The sequence below is a fragment of the Carcharodon carcharias genome, chromosome 15 (genome assembly GCF_017639515.1).
Source record: "Carcharodon carcharias isolate sCarCar2 chromosome 15, sCarCar2.pri, whole genome shotgun sequence".
In the NCBI taxonomy this organism is placed as follows: domain Eukaryota; kingdom Metazoa; phylum Chordata; class Chondrichthyes; order Lamniformes; family Lamnidae; genus Carcharodon; species Carcharodon carcharias.
The window spans coordinates 46139939-46160007 of record NC_054481.1 but is presented as its reverse complement, the minus strand read 5'-3'; the positions used below and the strand labels follow the sequence as shown (position 1 = coordinate 46160007).

The following is a 20069-nucleotide window of genomic DNA, read 5'->3' as shown; positions in this document are numbered from 1 at the left end:
ATAATATGTACTATAAAAGTTGGACACAGTGTTAAATAAAATAGCCTGTTTCTCTGTTGTGTAGGAATCTACCTAGTTTTTTTTACAAAAGAAACGGAAAGTAATTTTGACTTTGTACAATTGTGTAAAACAGTTGATAGCAAATCGACAGCCCATTTTCTATATCTCCCCACTTTTATTTCCATTGATCTGTTTTGCACTTTCCAACAAAGTCTAAATTACCACCATTGAGTTTCTAATTCATCTTAAGGGGGCAGCGCAACCATTAAACATCAGACTCAAATTGTACTGTTGACAAATGGTTACATTTTTCTTTGGTTCTAACACATTGCATTGTGTGTAGATTTTGGAATAGTTTCTTTATTCATTTTCTTTCTATTTTTTAGGTGTGAGTAAAGTGGTGACAGTCGATCTTAGAGGCAACAATCAACGCTGGTTGAAGGTTCGGGACTTGTTTAAAGGGGTTCCTTATTGTTTTCATGTCCAAGCTAAAACCTACACCTTTGGCCCTGAGATAAGGGCTAATGTTACACCGGGACCTGAAGAAGGTAAGGCACGCAAGTTGTGTTAGTCTGCATGTCAATATTACTGGATTAACTCTCAGATCCTGATATTTTTGTTGAGAGGGTGGATGTGGGGTCTCCCGGGCATGCAGAGATTCTACCGATATTAGTGCAGGACCTCATTATAACTTTCCTCCTCCGTTTCCTGCCTGTTAGCCAGTCAGATGGACAGCCTAGCCAGCTACCGGGCAAGAAAACTGGCAACAAGAGGCAACATCTGTGATGGTCCACAGCAATCAGAAGACATCAGGCATTTGTGAGGGGGCTTAGGGTCAGAGCCCAGCAATGGTAAGGGAGGGGAAGTTGGCCAGGGGGGTTGGGGGCTGTAGTTTGGCGATCGTGGGGCTAAGGGTTTATATTGTCGCTCTATTGCGGGGCAGGCCATTATCAGGAGTTGGGTTGGGGGGTTAGGCAGTCATGGGACAGGCTTGAGTTTGAGGGGCGGCAACAAGCAATGCAAGGCAGGCCAGAGATCAGGAGTTGGATGGAGGTGGGGTAGTAGTCAACCAATTGCAAGAGTGAGAATGGACACAATTAGAAAAAGGGAGGCCAAAGATTTGCTTGAGAAGTCAGGGGGAGCACTCTGGCCCATAGAGTGCTCTAAAAAATCCTTACCTGCTGGAGCCAGCTGCTCTCGTTTCCATTTCACTGCCAGGTTTCTTAAGCCCTAGCAACTGTTTCATTTAATTTAGGCTCCAAACTGCATTGTTGGAACCTGATTTAAATATTGCAATGAAGTGTTCCACTTCTACAAGACAGGACACTTGCACACTACACAATCTGCCATCATAAAAATGATGGTTGCTGGCTGGGGGCAGATTTCCTGATTATAAGATTTTAAACCCCTTAATCTCAACCATCTCATGCTTGTTCTGGGATTGGGTAAATAATGACCATTTTCATTCACCAAAAGGAATCAGTAGCAATGAGGTTGATTGCAAAAATATCCTCCTGTATAAAAATTGCAATCAAAACTATTTGGACAAATTATGCCATAGCATTTCATCTTCCTGACTGCTGCTTGCATTTCTTTTTACACCAACTGTCAGTCAATGTTGGGATGGTGGTAAGTTGCTTTATTACCACCATTCTTTGAGGGTGTTGGTTTCAATTAGGGTTACTAACTCTGCTCATATTTATTCCTGAAAGTCTGATTACATGACATTTGTTCACGTACTATTTGCAAATATTATTGCATTTATGTTATAATGGTTAGGTCCTTTGTAGTTGATTGTCTTTGCTTGTGGTTTTGTGTGTTGTGTGAAAGGTTCTGGGAATCAGGAGACCACCCACAAGCAACTGCAGAAAGCGTACAGGAGCAAACCGCAGGCATGAAACCCATGTCATACTGGACACATTAAGCAGAATTTAAAGCCCTCCCCCGTGGAAAGTTTAGTGGTGGAGGGTCATTTATTCAGGCAGGAGAGTGGTGGGTGGAGAAGGCTTATCCCATTGCCACTGGTATTAACCTAGCAGTGGCAGGGAGCATGACAAGCAAGCCTGTGCTTGATTGCCTGCAGGCTCCTTTGTTCAAAGGCACTCAATGCCTGATCAAGGGACCCGGCACCAGGAAGGAAGTTTTGGGGGGGGAGGTGTGAGATGCTAAGAGCCACTCTCTGAACTTGCCGCTAACTCACTTCCTCCCCCTCTGTGTGACCCACACCCTTTGACTCCCCTGTCACTATCACTCACCTGTGATCAGTATTGTAACTGAAGGCAGTTGATTTCAGATTAAGCAAACCAGATAGTCATTCACTTCAGCATCAACGGCTACAATTCAAAGGGAGACTTCATTATGAAACTAGTAATTATGCGGAAATAGCTATACTTGGCCAGAGTGTTGCATAGTGAACCTGAAATCCCAACTGCATTCTGTACACACATTAGATCTCTACACCTTAAGCACCAACATAAATGTCCACTCAATTCAAATCCATTGTGCATTTGCGGCAGATTGATGATTATCAATTAAATGACAAAATGATTATGATTGTCAGTAAACGCAGGTCTTAAGATGAGGTTTAAATTATTTATAACAAAAACAGAATTACCTGGAAAAACTCAGCAGGTCTGGCAGCATCGGCGGAGAAGAAAAGAGTTGACGTTTCGAGTCCTCATGACCCTTTATGTTGTTTTCCATTCACTTTGTCATTCCACTGATACCCACCAAAATATCTAGGGCTCTTGGAGGCAGTTGGGCGGGGAAATAGGGCCTGCCACATTGGAGTGGCTCCCCAGTGCATTCCCACCACTGAGGAGCTTTCCCAACACATGCTGGAATTAGAATTGGCTGTCTGCTCCACAATGTTAGGTCCAGTTTGGGGTGAATTAGAGGACCTGCTATCATTTTGAAACTGATGGAGCAGCCTCCCACTGAGCCCAGAGGCTGCCAGCTCAATGGAGGCAGCTTCCCTGCAGCAGTCTGGGGGGCAGAGGTTCCATGTACCATTGACGAGCCATGGGGAAGAAGTGCCGCATGAGTGATTTTTTTTTCTTTTTTTAATTCATTTAATACCCATCCCTAATTGCCCCTGTTGAGAGAGCATTTAAGAACCGACCACATTGTTGTGGGTCTGGAGTCACATGTAGGCCAGACCAGGTGAGGACAGCAGATTTCCTTCCCTAAAGGACATTAGTGAACCAGATGGGTTTTACAACAATCGACAATGGTTTCATGGTCATCATTAGACTTTTAATTACAGATTTTTTTATTGAATTCAAATTCCACCATCTTCCATGGCAGGATATGAACCCGGATCCCCAGAACATTACCCTGGGTCCCTGAATTACTAGTCCAGTGACAATACCACTACGCCATCGCCTGCCCCTGATTCATCCAGAGAGGCTCTCTCTCTGCTCCAAGGTGTCTACCAGCTTTGACCCTCTTAATTTTTTATTGGTATTTACGTGTCTGAGGACATCTCCACATTGAGTTGCCCTCCCAGCTCCTGACCTGAGTCAGCAGTGTTCTGCCAGCACTTCTGCTGGTTAAGCTGCTGAGGCTTCAGAGCTGCCGTCCCTCTGATTGGGTCTGCAGCTTCCAAAGCCCAAATGTGGAGATGGCCAATTAGGAGGTCGTCTCTGGGAAGATTGTGCCATCAGGCATACTGCTGGCAAGTGCAGACTCAAGATCTCCATTGGTCAAAATGTAAGGATCCTGGGGGACGTGGGATATTCCAGGCCATGCACTCAAGCAAAGGTGGATATTTGTGTTGATGTGCCTGTTCTTTCAAGCAATTCTGTAATTTCTGGCAAATTTACAATGAAAAATAACCAAAGAAATGCAACGTGGGATTTTTTTTTTAAGATTTAACATTCCCATTTTTATCAGAGATTTTAGCTGGATATGTAGTCAATCTGTCAGAACTGATAATTATTCTGAAATTAACTGAACCGCATAAATGGAAAATAGTCAAAGCTGCACTGGTTGTAAGCATTTTTTGAAATCAAAGAATGTTTTGCCTAGCTTATGATGGAATGGTGCTATATTTTATTCTTTTCCTGCTCCCTCCCCTTCCTCTCCTAAATGTGTTGATTTCTTGCTGGGCCTTAGTTACACAGGTGCCTGGCCATCCTCTGGTGCCTTATCCAAACACTCCAATTCCTGCCCCTGACCAAGAATCAGCACCCACTCAATCGACTGGTGCATGTGCGGTTTCTCCTGCTGTTGACAGTATTGTCGTGCGCCTGTTGCCTGCCTCCCATGTTGTCCACCTCCCTTCACCACATCTCACTCCTCATCACTCCCTTCTGCTTCCTGCTCCCTGCCACTCCCTCCCACTACCCACCACTCCATTCCAGTTCCTGCTGCCTCCGATTTGCTTCCACTTCCCACAAATTCTCACTCCCCACGATCCCATTTCACTTCCCACTCCCTGCTGCTCCCTCCCATTCCCTGCCCTTGCGCTTCCTGCTCATCGGTCTCTCCTGCTCAAGTGGCAAGTGAGAGGGTGCGACAAAGGGAGGCATGGAAGGAAGGGAACAGCGAGAGGAGGAAATGCGAACAGTGTTGTGTGTTCTTTTCTGGACCTGTGCCATTTTTGATGCAGGCAGCTACCCGGGAAGCCGTTGCCAGTGACATCGCAGGCACTGCAACTGCTTTTGCAGCGAATGCACCCTCTGCAGGCTTCAGAAAATGCACCCTTATCCATTTGAGCATTATATATGTATTAGCCTTGTCAGTGATTGTCAACAGGCTATTCCACCAAAAGGGGCTTCATAGCCAAGCACTTGGTGGTCATTGTGATATGAAATCTGAAAGAATCCTTAGCAACTTGAAAGTACAGTAATCATTTCTATGTGGGCTGACAAAACTTGAGAGCCAGAACAAAAACTTCCTTCTTTATCATCCTTTTATATAATTTTTAAATTCTGTTCACATCCTCCCCAATTCTAAAGTTTACTCAAAAACAATAGAGCTTATTTTCTCCCTGAATGTTAATTTTCACTATATTTTACTTGTAAAGAATTCCATTGCAAGCGTGTTAGAAAGTAGCTGATGACATATTGGAGAAGGTGAGAGAACTCATTTGTGACTCTTGTTACATCTAGCACACAGGAAATCGTCATCTGATGAGTTTCAGATATCAATGTTGTCAGGGAGGGCAGTAGCAAAGGCCAGGCATTTCATTAAAACAAGAGGAAAACTAAGAGTTAGCTTCCTCTCAGTTAACAAGTGGAATGACATTAACAGAACCCTGAGCGGAGGTTGCCTCCTAGCCAAGGCAAGCCTGTGCTTGGGAAGAATTAATTAGTGGGGTTGAAGACGACAGAGAGAAACCATGTTTTATTTTAAGACCTGTGTTTCCAACAGTGTTGAAGGATGCACTTTCATTTTGTGGAATGGGCATTTAATAATGTAGATCAGTAACATCACACAGTAATTCTCTAGTCCAGTCTCATGTGATCCTACTTTCAACTGTACATTTAACAGAAGTGCCTTGAATATGGGTTCACAGAAAATCTGATGAGCAATGTTTGTGCTGTGACTAGCATTTTCCTCAGAGACACCTGGCAGTATAACAAGTAGGAATGTTGTCATGACAATTTCTGATTCAGTCAATAACTTAGAGACAACTTCAACCAGCTAAAGCAATTTAGAGGTTATGACACTTTGGGATTAGGTGTGCATAGAGATGGAAACTCCTTTTAAATAATTTTAGTCTCATTGAAATTGTCACTATTTCCAGATTTTTAAAAATTGCCCAATACTTTAAATACAAATGATCAAATAAAGAGCCCTCTAATTAACAGCAGTCTTCATGCAATCGGAAATTGGCATGGATCAATAAAATGGGTGTTACTGCTAGTTTATAATCACTTATTTCAGTAACACAAAAACATCATCAAATCTTAACCAAACTTTAGAAATGATTTTTGTCTGAAAAAGACCTGCATTTTCCTCACTGTCCAGTCTATCACTGAAACTATACCAGAGGTTCACTTCTATCAACCAGGGCCACACTACCAAGAATCAGTGCAATATTCCTCAATGCACCTTTACTTAATATTCACGAAGAGCAATTGGTTTCCTCATTAGGAGCCTGCTACTTAGAGAGCAGGGATGAAAACCTGGCGTGGTGAAGCGTTAAGCTGACTGCAATATTTTAAATGGATAGCCCAACCATTGACTACATGCTTGCATTACTGTGCTGAGAGGGAAGGAAGGATATCAAAAGCTGCTGCATTAGAGTACAGAGCTACCCTCCCTACCCCCTACAAATGTTCACACTACTATGTTCTCCAAAATAAGATAAAGGAGGAAGGCTGTCTCCACCCAAGGGAAGCAGGATGTTGGTATTGAAGAGCCATATAAATAGAGGCACAGTGGGAAGAAACAGTCAGAAGCACACAGAAATGTTGGGTGCAATTTTATCCCTGTCCAGCTGGACAATGCTGGTTGGAGATGTTAAAATGAGGGCTGGCCTTTACCTGCCGAGTTCTCACCATATTTCCTACTTTTTGGGAATATCATGGTTGCTCATCGTAGGAAAGCAGGAGCCTCATTAAAATGGAACTGTAGGGGTCTGATGCCATCATTCGTATCGCAGCTCCATTTTAACTGGGGTCTCAGGCTTCTTCATGGGCCAGGAGGAGCAGGAACATTTCTTTCAGCCCCAGAGGGAAAATTGGGACCTGTCTGGCCCTGGTTTCTCTTTTCCTTCCCAGTCACAATTCTCATCAGATTATCTTCTCCCCTAACCCTACCACAGAACAAATGACAATACTGTTTGGGTTGAACTGAAATACTCCCTCAGATTCCCATTCACACTGGGAACAGAGGGCTATAATGAAAAAAAATTGTGACAGCCACCTGAAAACCAGTTGCAGAATAGTACTAACAGTCAAAGATAAGTCTTCATGGTGCATCACTCCTGTCCAAAACAGGCGATGATACAATAGTGTAATCTATGATTAGTTTGAGACAGATATTGCAGAGCATTGTATGCATGTGTGTTGGGGTAACATTTACTCTCTGTCGCTGTATAATCTTGTAATCTACAATATTTATTGAATATTGAAATTTCTAAAAACTGAGTTCGTATTTGGATGAGAGTTGCCTTTGTTCTTTTAATAGTGTAAGTTCTTGACTTTTTGCACAGGTTCCCCTGGTCCCCCGCTAAACCCTTCGATTACTGAAACATCATCTACTCTTACTATTCATTGGACACAGGGTTTGCTTGGAGCTGGACCATTAAAAGGTTATGTAATTGAGACACGACCCTCAGGTGAGCACAATCGACTTCGAGGAATTCTCTAAATACTGACCATGCCACACTCAATCCCCTCTAATTTAAGTAAAATGTATTAAAAGAGAACATCCCTTGTTAGAGAATTCCTTTGTAGATGTTGCTTTCTTTTTTCAATTTTCCTGTTAGAAAAAATCATAATGTATAGCACTGATTCCTACCCTGAGGGTATAAGTTTCAGGTCAAGTGGAGGTCGAATCGATACTCTCAAACCCTTTTAGTCCTTCCTAAAAGGTAGGATATTTAAGAAAATAAACCTGACAGAGTAGATCTCTTTTAATATATTTTTCTTAAGCTGAAAGAAAACGTTTATGTGGCACCTTTAGAAAAAAGTCCCAGAGCATTCCGCAGAAGCATAATCAAGAAAATGGATTCCAAGCCAAAGGAGATATTAAGAAAGGGGACCAAAAGCTTGGTTAAGGAAGTGAGTCTTAAAGGGGGAAAGGAAGGTTTTGTGGCAGAGGGTTTAGGGAGGGAGTCCCTAAGCATGGAGTTTATATAGCTAAAGTAATAGGTTTTGTGAAAGGAAAACCATGTTTAACATGCGCAGTGGATAAAGGGGAGCCTGTACTTGGATTTCCATAAGGCATTTGATACGGTGCCCTATCAAAGATTATTAAGGAAAATAAAAGTGCATGGTGCATGGATAGAAGATTGGCTGGTTGGCAGAGAGTATGCATAAATGGGTCTTTTTCTGATTGGCAGAATGTGACAAGTGGAGTCCTACAGGGGTCTGTACTAGAGCCTCAAATTTTTACGACTTATATCAATGACTCAAATGGGGGGGGTGAAGACATGGTAGCTAAATTTGCAGATGACACAAAGATAGGTAGGAGAGTATGTTGTGTTGCAGATGGATATAGATAGGCTGAGTGAGTGGGCAGAGATCTGGCAAATGGAGTTTAAGGTGGGAAAATGTGAAGTTGTTCGCTTTGGCAGGAAAAACAAAAAACAGTATTACTTAAATGGAGGACGGCTGCATAATTCTGAGGTGCAGAGGGATCTGGGTGTTCTAGTGCATGAGTCACAAAAAGTTAGTATCCAGGTACAGCAAGTGATTAAGAAGGCCAATGGAACGCTATCCTTTATTACAAGAGGGATTGAACATAAAAGTAAGGATGTTATGTTTCAATTATACAGGGCATTGGTGAGACTGAATACTGTGTGCAGTTTTGGTCTCCTTATTTAAGAAAGGATGTAAATGCCTTGGAGGTGGTTCAAAAGAGGTTTACTAGGTTGATACCTGGAATGAGTGGGTTGTCTTATGAGGAAAGGTTGGACAGGCTGAGCTTGTTTCCACTGGAGTTTAGAAGAGTGAGGGGTGATTTGATTGAAGTATACAAGATCCTGAACAGCCTTGACAAGGTAGACATCGAAAGGATGTTTCCTCTTGTGGGTGAGTCCAGAACTAGGGGACACTGTTTTAAAATTAGGGGTTGCCCCTTTAGGACAGAGATGAGGAGCATTTTTTTCTCTCGGAGTGTTGTGGAACACTCTGCCTCAGAGGGGCTGGATGCGGGGTCATTGAATATTTTTAAGGCAGGGGTAGATAGATTCTTATTAGGCAAGGGAATCAAAGGTTATCAGGGTTAGATGGGAATGTGGAAATCGAAACACAAGAAGATCAGCCATGATCTTATTGAATGGCGGAGCAGGCTTGTAGGGCCAAATGGGCTACTCCTGTTCCTGTTTCTCATGTTCTTATGTAATAGTTGCCACTGGAGGGGTGAAGGAACAGAGGCCAGGGGCAGAGGAACAGAGAGTTCAGGTCATGTGGAGTTGATAGATGTTGCAAAGATAGGGAGGAATGTAACATTAGGATGAGAGTTTTAAACCTGAGGTGTGAGGCACTGGGAGCCAATGTAGGTCAATGAAGATAGAGGTAATAGACGAGCAGGACTTGATGCAGGATGGAAAATGGGCAACAAATTTTTAATGAGCTAAAGTTAACAGAGAGTGGAGGATGGGAAACCAGTCGGTTGAACATTGGAATAGTCCTGCCTGGAAGTGAACAAGACAGAGTGTTTGAGCAATAAATGAGCAGAGGTGGAGCAAAGACAAGTAATGCTGCGGAAGTAGAAGTAGATGTTCCATATGAAAGGATATGGGGTTGAATGCTGAGTTCAGGGATGAATAGAATGTGAAAAATTGATTCAACAGGAGACAGAGGTTGGGAAGTGGGACACAGTCGGTGGTAAAGATTTTGGAGTTTTTGGCAGGGGCTAAAGACAATGGCTTTAGTTTTCCCAATGGATCTGAGGCCTAATGCACAAAATTTTAATCCATGACTGTATGTCAAACAAACAGTCTTAACAGACAGAGCAATGGGGAGATTGAATTGAGTGTCATCAGCATAAGTGCAGAAGCTGACCCCTTGACTGTAGATGTGATCAACAAGGGGCAACCTATAGATGAGGAAAAAGGGGACCAACATTAGATCCTTGGGAAACTATGGTGCAAGTGGAAGGTGAAGCCATTGCTGAAGATATCTGTGGCTTAATCAGATAGTTACGAGCAAAACCAAGCGCAGTCTCCTCTTCCTTTCTAAATTATTAATGATAAGATATGAAGCTAAAATAAGGAGCAAAAATATGTTAAAATCATTGCTAATGTTATCTAGTTGAACTGAAATCCTGAAGTTTTTTTTTGCTCTGTGGTATCTGCTTTTTAACATTTAGTTGATTAAACGTGATTGTTTTGCCTTTTTAGATGAAGGATTATGGGATACATTTGTGAAGGATATCCCTGGTGATGCAACATCCCACGTGGTTAACCGGGATCAACTGAAGCAAGGAGTGAGCTATGAATTTCGGATTATCGCGGTCAATCAATTTGGATATGGGGAACCAAGCACACCATCCACTGTGAGATCAGGTAATTAACTATCTGTTCTGCTGGCTGCTTAGTCCGGTTAATTGCTCATCGTGGGGGAATGGATTGACAGAGTGTGTTCTCCTGGATATTCTTGTCCACTTCCTATTTACAGGGTACAGAGCATTGACAGAATCCTGATTGCTAGCAAGCTGTTTCTTCATCAGCATAGTAGGGGAATGTTAATGATGCTGAGGATTGATGTCAGGAGGAAAAGATGAGACCACATTCATCATTGATTTAATTTATCGTTTTTTTCCATTATTTATGTAATCTTTTAAATGATGCCACCAATATCAACTTTGTGCATGAGTGCCTCTGTGTATGGGGGTGTGTGTGTGTGTGTAATAGTGAGGACAAATGTATCTGTGTTTGTGCATTTGATCACATTTATTCCGTATATTATAAATGTGTGTTTTGGTTTCTACTGCCAGCTGGTTTCTGCTGTGCTGAGAAAATAACATTAATGAAATGTATTGCAGTTTTGTATTAATCACCTGCAGAATGACCCAATCAGTAACAGTGTATAATATTTTATCAGATAAAGGAATGTTTTAATTTTTTGGACTTTTCTATCATTTAAATGTTTCTACAATTTTTGCTTACTAGCAATTGAAGAAACTGTAATATGTGGATGGAATAAATGTAGAGAGAAAGGAGGAGGACCTGGACAGCTTGCTCTAGACTCAGTCATATCTTGTACAAAGGTGCGGGATCATAATGGGGTTGGTGTGAACAGTAATGTACAGAGCAAGGGCAATGAGGTAAGATAGAAAATGAGATGCTGCAGAAATTGCTGCTATCCCGTAGGTACAATGTATCGCTGCCAGTGTGGAAAGGAATGAAGAATATTGGAAGGACAGTCAGAATGCTGACCAGGGCACCTTGAAGGAGGAGACTATCCAAAGGGAGAGGTGGGGTAATGTGGTAGTTGCCATGAATTCAATAATTAGGGAGATAGTTGGCACGCTTTTGTAAGCAGATCAAGAGTCCCTTATGTTTTGTTGACATGGTGCCAGGGTGAGGGGCATCTTGAACTGACGTGAAAGGATGTTGTAGAGCCTGGTAGGGGTGGGAGGATCCAGTCATTGTGATCCGTGTTGGGATTAACAACATAGGAAAGTTTGTTTTCAGAGGGTACCAGGAGCTAGGCACTAAATAAATAAACAAGATCTCAAGTATAATAATCTGTGCATCATTACCCCTGCCATGTGCAAATTGCTATACGAATAAACAGATTAGGGAGGTGAACACATGGCTGAAAGAGCGGTGTCAAAAAAGGATTCATTTTCATGAGACATTAGGACCAGTATTGGGACAGGAAGGAACTGTAGCATTGGAATGGACTCCACCTGAATTGGCTGGGACCAGGATCCTGGCCAAAAGAAGGAATAGGGTGGTCACAAGGGCTTTTAGCTAGTGAATGGGGAGAGGACTCAGGTGAAAACAGTAGCATAAGCAATAATTCTTAGACAAACGAAGTAAGAGTATAGTAGTAGTCAGAAATTGTGCTCTAGGCACTACAGGTAAAGGGAAACCTAAAAGATGTAAAGTAATTAAATCAGGAGAGAGATATAAGAAATGTATGAAAAAAATATTATAGCAGGAGGACAACGTATAGATGTGTGGCCCAAGTAACCGATCTTCATACAAATGCATGGAGCGTAGGAACAAACTGAAGGAATTGTGGACACAAATCCAACTTAGAGAGTACGATATGGCAACCATTACTGAGACTTGGACCAGGATTTTCCACCCCTGTTTGTGGCAGACGTTGTTACGGACGGGAGCAGAAAATATGGTGAGGTGGCCAAAAATTGGTATTACATCTTTGTGAAACCAGTTTGCGGTCGTCCGCTCGACTCAACAACGGTGGGCCGTGTTTCCCGCCACGGCACATCACGAACCTCATTTTAGTGCATTTTTATCTCATTGTAAGCCCTGCTTGCTGGAATCAGCTCCCAACATTGGATCATAGGCTACGTCAGCATGAAATTAGAACGACATGTTTCGCAATGGTATATATGCGATGTGCACCTGGTGACCTGCACTTCACTCATCACTTCGAGGTTAGTTCTCCTACCTTGCAGTGCACAGCTTTCACAGAAATCAACGCCAAGCTTTGCAGGCAATACCGTATCATTTTCAGTCAAGTTTCTACCTACTAGACCAGCAGTATGGCGGGGGTGGCTTTTAATGGGCTGCAGGATTTGGTCTGCAATGGGGAAGGGGGAGAACTGGCCTGAGGCATGAGAAGGGGCTGTAGGGCTAGGCCTGTACTGGGGGTTACGAGTGGGGAAGATTGTACTCAGGCATGCAACGGGAGGGGAGGGTGAATAGGGTATATATTTTGAACTGCGTAAGTGGCCTCAAGATGGGGATAGGTGAGGTCCACACTGGCCATATGCACATCCACTTCAAAATGTTCAGGGACTAGCAAAACAGACATGCAGCAGAAACACGACGGGATCTAGTAAAACAGGGGGTGGATGAGGAGGTCTGTGAGGGAGGGAAACCTGATCATGAAGCTCCTCTGGGACGATGGGAGAGGTTTCCATACTCTCACAGGGAGAGTCTAGCAGTGAGAGTTCTGCATCACCATCTTCCAACCTGCAGCAGTGACGCTGTGCAAAATTTAAATGAGGAGAAGCTATGCTGGTGAGGGTGGATTGGAGGGTAGGTGCATGCACAGTGTTGGGGGTGAGGGCAGATTACATGGGAGCACAACTGAACTGTGCCTTTCCAAATGAGGAGAGAGGCACAACTGAGACATAGTAGAAACCTTTCAACGGCAGTCCAGGGAATCGGGAAAGTGAAGCGATGATGCCCATCCATGCAAAACTATAATCCCACAAAGTGGCACTAATTGATCTCCTTATTTAATCCCTTGTTCACGGTGTAGAAATTTCCCAGAGTAATAATGAACTCCATCACAATTGGCTGAATGGACAAGCCCCAGAAGCCTGTTAGAAAGTTGGTGCTGGATGGTTCACTGAAGAGAAGCCTCAGGCACTCCCTCAAATGATCTCATTTCCTGAATGAACATTTGACCTCTCATTTATTCCCAAGAGTGTAGTATTAGAGTGCAGTAAATGAGGCTCCCAGCATCTGGGCTGAAAGCAGCACATCCAAGCACCTGGCCAAAGCAATCTCACAGTTAGTCATGTTGCAGGTGAGGGACCTTGTTACACACCCTGCATTGCCCATCATTCAGGGGCAAGAACTCATGTCATGGGAACAAAGCCCTTAAACCCATATTCACTGAGGAGTCATTCACAGAAAGAAGCCCTTTGGAGACAAATGCTGACACCTGCCTCTTTCTCACTGGCCAGAATTTTCCCGTTGGCGTGTGGGGGCAGACCCCGTTCACCCGCGTGTAACATGAAGTGCGGTGATGTAGGATGAGCGTCCCGACGTCACCGGGCGCCATCGCGATATTTGAGAAGGCGGGCGCGCTATAAATTCAGATGCACGCCCGCCATCAATTCACCGGCCAGTTTAGGCCCTTCGGGCAACAGTTGATCTCGATTTTTTTCAGTCCGTGTGATCTTCAGGATGTCACATGGGCATAACGGGCAGGCGGGCAGGAGACATTTGTATAAAACTCATCAACGGGCGGGATAAGAGGGGTGAGTGAGGTCACGAATGTTTGAGGGATTTAAGTGTGAAAGTAACTTTTACTTGCCTAAGTGAGCAGGAAGACTTCAAAACTAATACCAGCTAGGACAGAAGTAAAAGCCTTGGTCAGGACTCTACAGTAGAAATCATTTCTAGGGCCTGCAGCTTTCAGGAAGATCTTCCCTTAGCCTGGAAATAGGAGTTGTGCTCTCCACTGGAGACACCTCCTCTGAGGAGGAAGGGAGGGCCAGAAGCGGGAAGAAGCCAGGAGTCCACATTTAGCCTCCAGGGGAGCCAGCTTTGGGAGGAGAGGCGCAAGCACAAGGTTGCAGGGCCACAGGAAGTGCAAGGCGGAAGGGGCCATAGAAGACGCCAATATCTTGCTGCCGGGGTTTACAGGCTGCGAAGCAGCTACCTCAATATGCCGAAGGAGGCTCTGTATCTCAAAGGAGACAGTCACTTCCGTCTGTCAGATGATAGGCCCTGAGATCTCCACAAACTGTGTGGGTGGGCACCCCATGTCAGTGGCTCTAAAGGCCACAGCTGCTCTTAACGTCTATGCCTCCGGCTCTTTCCAGGGGTTGGTGATCTCTGCACCTCGGTGGGAATTAGATCTTTGGCTAGTGTCCCGGGGCACAGCAGTGAGGGCACTTCACACTCACTTGAGTTGCGGGCAGAGACAGAGAGTGCCCAGAGTGATCTCTGCAGAGTTTCTCAATCAGCTGTCCACACTTGTGTCAAGCAGGTTACAGACGCTCTATTCAGACGTGCATTGACTTTCATCCACTACCGCTGTGACGATGCCAGTCAGGCAGACCGAGCCAGAGGCTTCATGGTGATTACTGGCTTCCCCCGTGTCCAGGGTGCAATAGACTGTATACATGTGGCCGTCAAGGCGCCAGCAGGTGACCCTGGGTGCCTTCGTCAACAGGAAGGGTTTCCACTCCATGAATGTGCAGATAGTGTATGATCACAAGCTGCAGATTCTGCAAGTCTGTGAGGGGTACCCAGGCAGCTCCCACGACGCCTACATCCTCAGACACACCCAGGTGCCAAGGCTGTTCAGTGCTCCAGCCCGACTGGATGGATGACTGCTGGGTGACAAGGGCTATTCCCTCAAAAGGTGGCTCATGACGCCTCTCCGCCATCCAAGAACAGAAGCTGAGCAGCGGTACAATAGGAGCCACGCCTCCACAAGGGCTGTGGTGGAGAGAACTATCAGTCTTCTCAAGATGCGCTTCCAATGCCTGAACCGCTCAGGGGACGCATTCCAGTACCCCCCAGATCGTGTGTCGCTGATAGTCATTGCATGCTGCACTCTCCACAATCTGGCACTGGAAAGGGGCGACACAGTGGATGAGGAAGATATGGACGCATTTGCTCCGGATGCACATGATGAGTCCAGCAGTGAGTACGAGGATGAGCAAGCACAGGAGAACGCTGAGAGGGTAGACGCTGACCCGGACATACTCCAGGGAGGCAGGGACACCCAGGAGCCTTTAATTCAGAGAACGTTCAGCTAGCCCACCACAGATGGACCTTCAGCTAGCCCACCACAGATGGACCTTCAACACACGCCAGGGCTGCCGGCTCCACACTCGACACCTGAGTGCTAAATCAGCCTGGATAATAACACTAACTAAGGCCCTTGTGAATAAAGCTCAATGTCAAACAACCCAGTCATAACATCATGGCTTCCCATACACATGCAGAAGTAAGGAATCACCCTGAGGCGTGACAACATGTAAAAATTTATTGAGTAAACAAATGTAAATTCATAAGGCAAAACAAAAACGGTGTTGGACATCACACCAAGTCCTCAACTAATCACTGTGGGCCAACATAAAAGCACCAATGAGAAACCCGTGGTGTGCCTAAGGTGCCTTAAATTTACGCTTATGTGTGCTACGTCTAGGTGCTGTCCCCTCACTGGAACTGGCATCTGAGACACTGCTCACTGCGCTATCTTGTTGGTCTCGATGACCTTGGCGGATGTCCTCTGGTCCATGGAGCATTTGATGGCCCCTCCTGGGAGGGAGCGGCCAGTGGCATGGCTGGCTTCTCCCCAGTCGCCATAGCCTCATCGGATGCCATGGTCACTGGCAGAGGGGCAGAGGATCTGCTGCCCTCATCAGGAGCGCCCCGAGAGGAGCCCGCAAAATCGACAGGCAGCTGCAGCGCCGACGTGAGGTCACCTCAGACCTCCCTGCTCACTGTAGATGGATGGGCACTAAGCTGGGATACTTGGTGCCCAGACCATCTCCCACACTAGCACTGACCAGCTGTGGCCAATGCCGCTGTGAGGACTTGCAGGTCCGAGTGCAACCCCAGGAGGGCCTGATTGTTCTCCTGGAGGTGGCTCTCCATGGAGCAAGCATGGCACTCAGTCATGAGCCTCATTGCATCGGTGATGCTCCACATGGACTCATCCAGCACAGGTACCAGATCATCCCAGATACTCTGCTGCACTTCCAGCGTTCGGTGCCTCATAGACAAATCCAGAGGCACATCATCAGCCACCGACTGAGCGAGTACCTGGTCCTGAGCAGTCCTCCAATTGCCAGCGCCCTGGGCATTCTCTGTCTCTGTCCGCACCTCAAGCGAGTGTGAAATGCCCTCACCACCATGCCCCGGGACACTAGCCGAAGATCTAATTCCCACCGACGTGTTCTTATCTGCACTGGTGCCTGCCTGGCTGAGATTGTGTGACGCTGGAGAGTGCATTTGCTCGGGGGCTTCAGGGGTGAGAGGTGGGCCCCCTGTCTCCTCCTTCTGGCTCTGCTCCGGTGATGCTGAAAGGAAGGAAAAGGACATTTAATTAGTTACAGTGCAGACAATGTCAACTTGCATGCCGCTGCCCCAGATCATTTTGTGCTCATCCTTCCATAATCAAGGGTGAACTCATGTTGCTAGCTTCAATCACGGAGCATTCAGCAGTGCCATAGCTTCTGTGACACACATGGTGACCTGACTGCTCGCCAACATACCTCCCTGTGGCACCCCAGCCTCACCGCCACCAGTGGATCTGGGGCATTGCGCCGCTCAAGGTCCATGGCCTGCTGCTCGAAAGCTGTAAGGATGGCCAACTGGGCCTGCCCTCTGCCAGTCCGCATTTGTTCCGACGCATTGTGTGCCGTCTTTTCCTGAAAAGGAGCATTGTTTAGTCCGGCCTGCACCTGAATTCCCATTGCATCCCTGCCAACCCAGCCAGAGTGGGACCTTGCAGGATTCCAGTTATTTGTCACCCCACAGCTGCTGCACACTCACCCAAACAAGCCAGGGCTGACCCACCGCACCCCCCCCCCCGCCATTGCCCAAATGCTGCCTGATTCACATGTGGCACCACAAGGTGCCACTCTTCTAAGCAAGGAGGCAAAAGCACGTGGAGCGCAAACACCAGATGATGGATTGGTGCCCCGCCACCTGGAAGCTCCCCTCCCAGCATTTTAGCACCCTGAATTTGACATGCTTTGCAGTTCCAGTGCTCTGCCCAGGTGCAGATCCTTGACTTTCACCCCCATTCTATACTCTGGGTGTCAAGTGTCACACATGCTGCAGATGCAGAACATATCCTAGCTCAACCCTCTCAGGGTGAACTGGGCATGGGCAATCTCTGCTGTCACACCCAGCGAGGGATCCATGCCATGATGGATTCAGTGACGTTACTGCACTCAGAGTTGGTGGGGGTGTGGGGGGGTGTGGTTTGGGGGAAAGGGTGACGGCTGCATTAAGTGACTTGAGGCTTAACCTTCCCAAGCACAGGAGATCATTGAACCTTTTGCGGCACTGGAGCCATGTGTACCGCACCACATCACGGGAGCTAACACTCTTGGACACCTCCTCCCAGGCACGTTTGGTCAGGTGGGGGGGCCTCCTCCTCCCGTCCCTCAGAAGGACCTCTATCCGCGCTGCCACCTCCACCAGGAGGGAAGCTAGGCATTCATCTGAAAAACGAGGGCACACTGTCCCGACGGCCTACCCTCCTGCCTGGCCTGCCCCAATAGCTTACCCTCCGGACTTGCGTCACCAGCACTGTCCCTCTGCAGAGCCCTTCTCCCAGCCATTGCGAGCAGCCTTTCCAAGGTTGCCAAGCCTTCCTTTGTACATGCCGCCGGGTCGCCATAGGACCTAGCAGGCTGAGCCCGCCCACCCTCTCCTGCTATGCAAGGGAGACGTGCAGTACGCTGAGCGGGCCTTAATTGGCCTGACCACGCAAAATGGCGGCACCGACCCAATCGCAGGCGGCGATAGGGCCCACGCCTGCTCCTGAATGACCCGCCCTACGTGGGGAAAGTTCTCCCCATTGATACTGCAGAGAGAAAACCATCTGGAAGACAGAGACGAATTATCGCTGCCTGCATTATTGCCTATAGGTAGGAGAGAATAAAGAGAAAATTGTGAGGGAGGTACCCGGATCACCAAAGGGAGGAGCAAGACCAAGGGCCAGCAGGGCCTCCTCCAGATGCAGAGGAGGAGGCTCACAGAGACATCGCACATAGGTGGCTCACAAGACCCAGGGTCTACAGAACTGGCATGTCTTATCTGCAGATGAGCCAAGAACTAGTCGCTGACTGCTCTGCATGTCTAGGGATCTGGTGACACACATTTGCCACATTCTCCAGGAATTAGTGCCACGGGGACTGAGAGGGCATCCATTGCCGGTGGCGATGAAAGTAACGGCCACTCTGAACTTCTACGCCAGTGGCTCCTTCCAGGGCTCCACTGGGGACCTCTGTTGGATCTCTCAGGCATCCTTGCACAAATGCATACGTGAGGTAACAAATACCTTTTTTGCCTAGGCCCAAAATTACATCAATTTCAACAGAGAACAAGCAAGCCAGGATGTAAGAGCATTGGGCTTTGCTGAGATTGCCCGATTCCCACGGGCGCAGAATGTCATTTACTGCACTTATGTGGCTGTAAAAGCTCCCTGACAACCTCTCGCTCAATGTACAGCTGGTCTGCGACCACAAGAAACTGATCATGCAGGTTTGTGCCAAGTAATCAGGAAGCATCCACGACTCAAACATCTTAAGTAGATCACAGACCCGGACATCTTCAAGGGACTACACAGGATCCAAGACTGGCTTCTCAGTGACAAAGGGTATCCGGCAAAGGTCGAGGCTGATGACACCTGTGCGGCAACCTCAGACTCCTGCAGACAGAAGGTGCAATGACGCTCATGGCGCTAGCCAAGCATTGGTGGGGCACATCATAGGAATCCTAAAGATGTGATTCCGATGCCTGGACTGATGTGGTGGAGTACTCCAGTACAGACCCCAGCGGGTCTCACAGATCATTGTGGCTTGTTGCACGCTGTACAATCTGGCACTGCAAAGGAGGGAGAAATTTCCAGTTGATGAGATGGAGGAGCTGCACATCTTCTCCGATGAGGAGGACCTCAAAGGGGATGAGAGTGATGAATTTGAGGAAGCTGAGCTGCAGGAAAAGAGGCTGTAGCACAAGCCAGACAAGACAGGTGTACACGTGATGCCCTGATAGCCACTAGATTCCACCAGGAGGATGATGAGTTGTAGTGAGTACCCTATTGGACATGAACCCTCCTTCGTGGGGCCAGCATGAGCACTAGCATTACAATTCCTCTCATTTCACCCTTGCACTTCAATATGAGAGTGAATAGTTACACATCAGGCTCACATTGTCCTGATCTTTTGAAGGATGATGAACCCTCAGCAGCATGTGTCCTTGCTGAGATGAGTTGCTAACTGGAGGAGGAAGTCCCGGCATCAGACATCCGGTGGTGCTGCCTCTTCAAGTGTCTCTCCAACATCCCAGTCACAACGGTGCTCTACAAGAGCCAGCAGCTGTCGGTCAATCCTCAGTGCTCTCGTAACTGTGTGCCTTCAATGTGTCAAGGCTCCCCAAGGAGATCCATGAAAAGCAGTAGAACTGTGCATTCTGTGTAACACTGATTGTGAATCAGATAATTCAGACTTGGGCAAGGCAGCGCTTGACGTTCCGCTGCTATGAATCCATTTACAGATGATTCAGTCATCTGTGGTGTATACTTCCAAATCATACTGACATCTGGCACTCTCAGTAAGGGATTCTGGGCTGCATTTATCGTCAGCTTGATACGAATGTAGACTGCTTGAGCAAGACGGCGTCAAGCACTAACCTGCCAGATATTAAAATACCTCCTCTTTAACACAGACATTGTGCCCTCATGGACACCCCAGGCACTTGCCAAGTCCAGAATGCGTGCATACACTATGAAGCCCTCAAGGGCACCCGTCATTGCAAATAA

General features: G+C 46.5%; 1 protein-coding gene across 1 annotated transcript in view; it reads left to right on the top strand.

Annotated features, from left to right (window-relative positions):
• sdk1a (sidekick cell adhesion molecule 1a) overlaps nucleotides 1-20069 on the top strand; it is a 954785-nt gene that overhangs the window by 912669 nt on the left and 22047 nt on the right. Inside the window, exons 39-41 of the mRNA XM_041207300.1 lie at nucleotides 387-548; nucleotides 7166-7291; nucleotides 10022-10186. Of these exons, the coding sequence (XP_041063234.1) occupies nucleotides 387-548; nucleotides 7166-7291; nucleotides 10022-10186 (453 nt within the window). The remainder of the gene's footprint in view (nucleotides 1-386; nucleotides 549-7165; nucleotides 7292-10021; nucleotides 10187-20069) is intronic.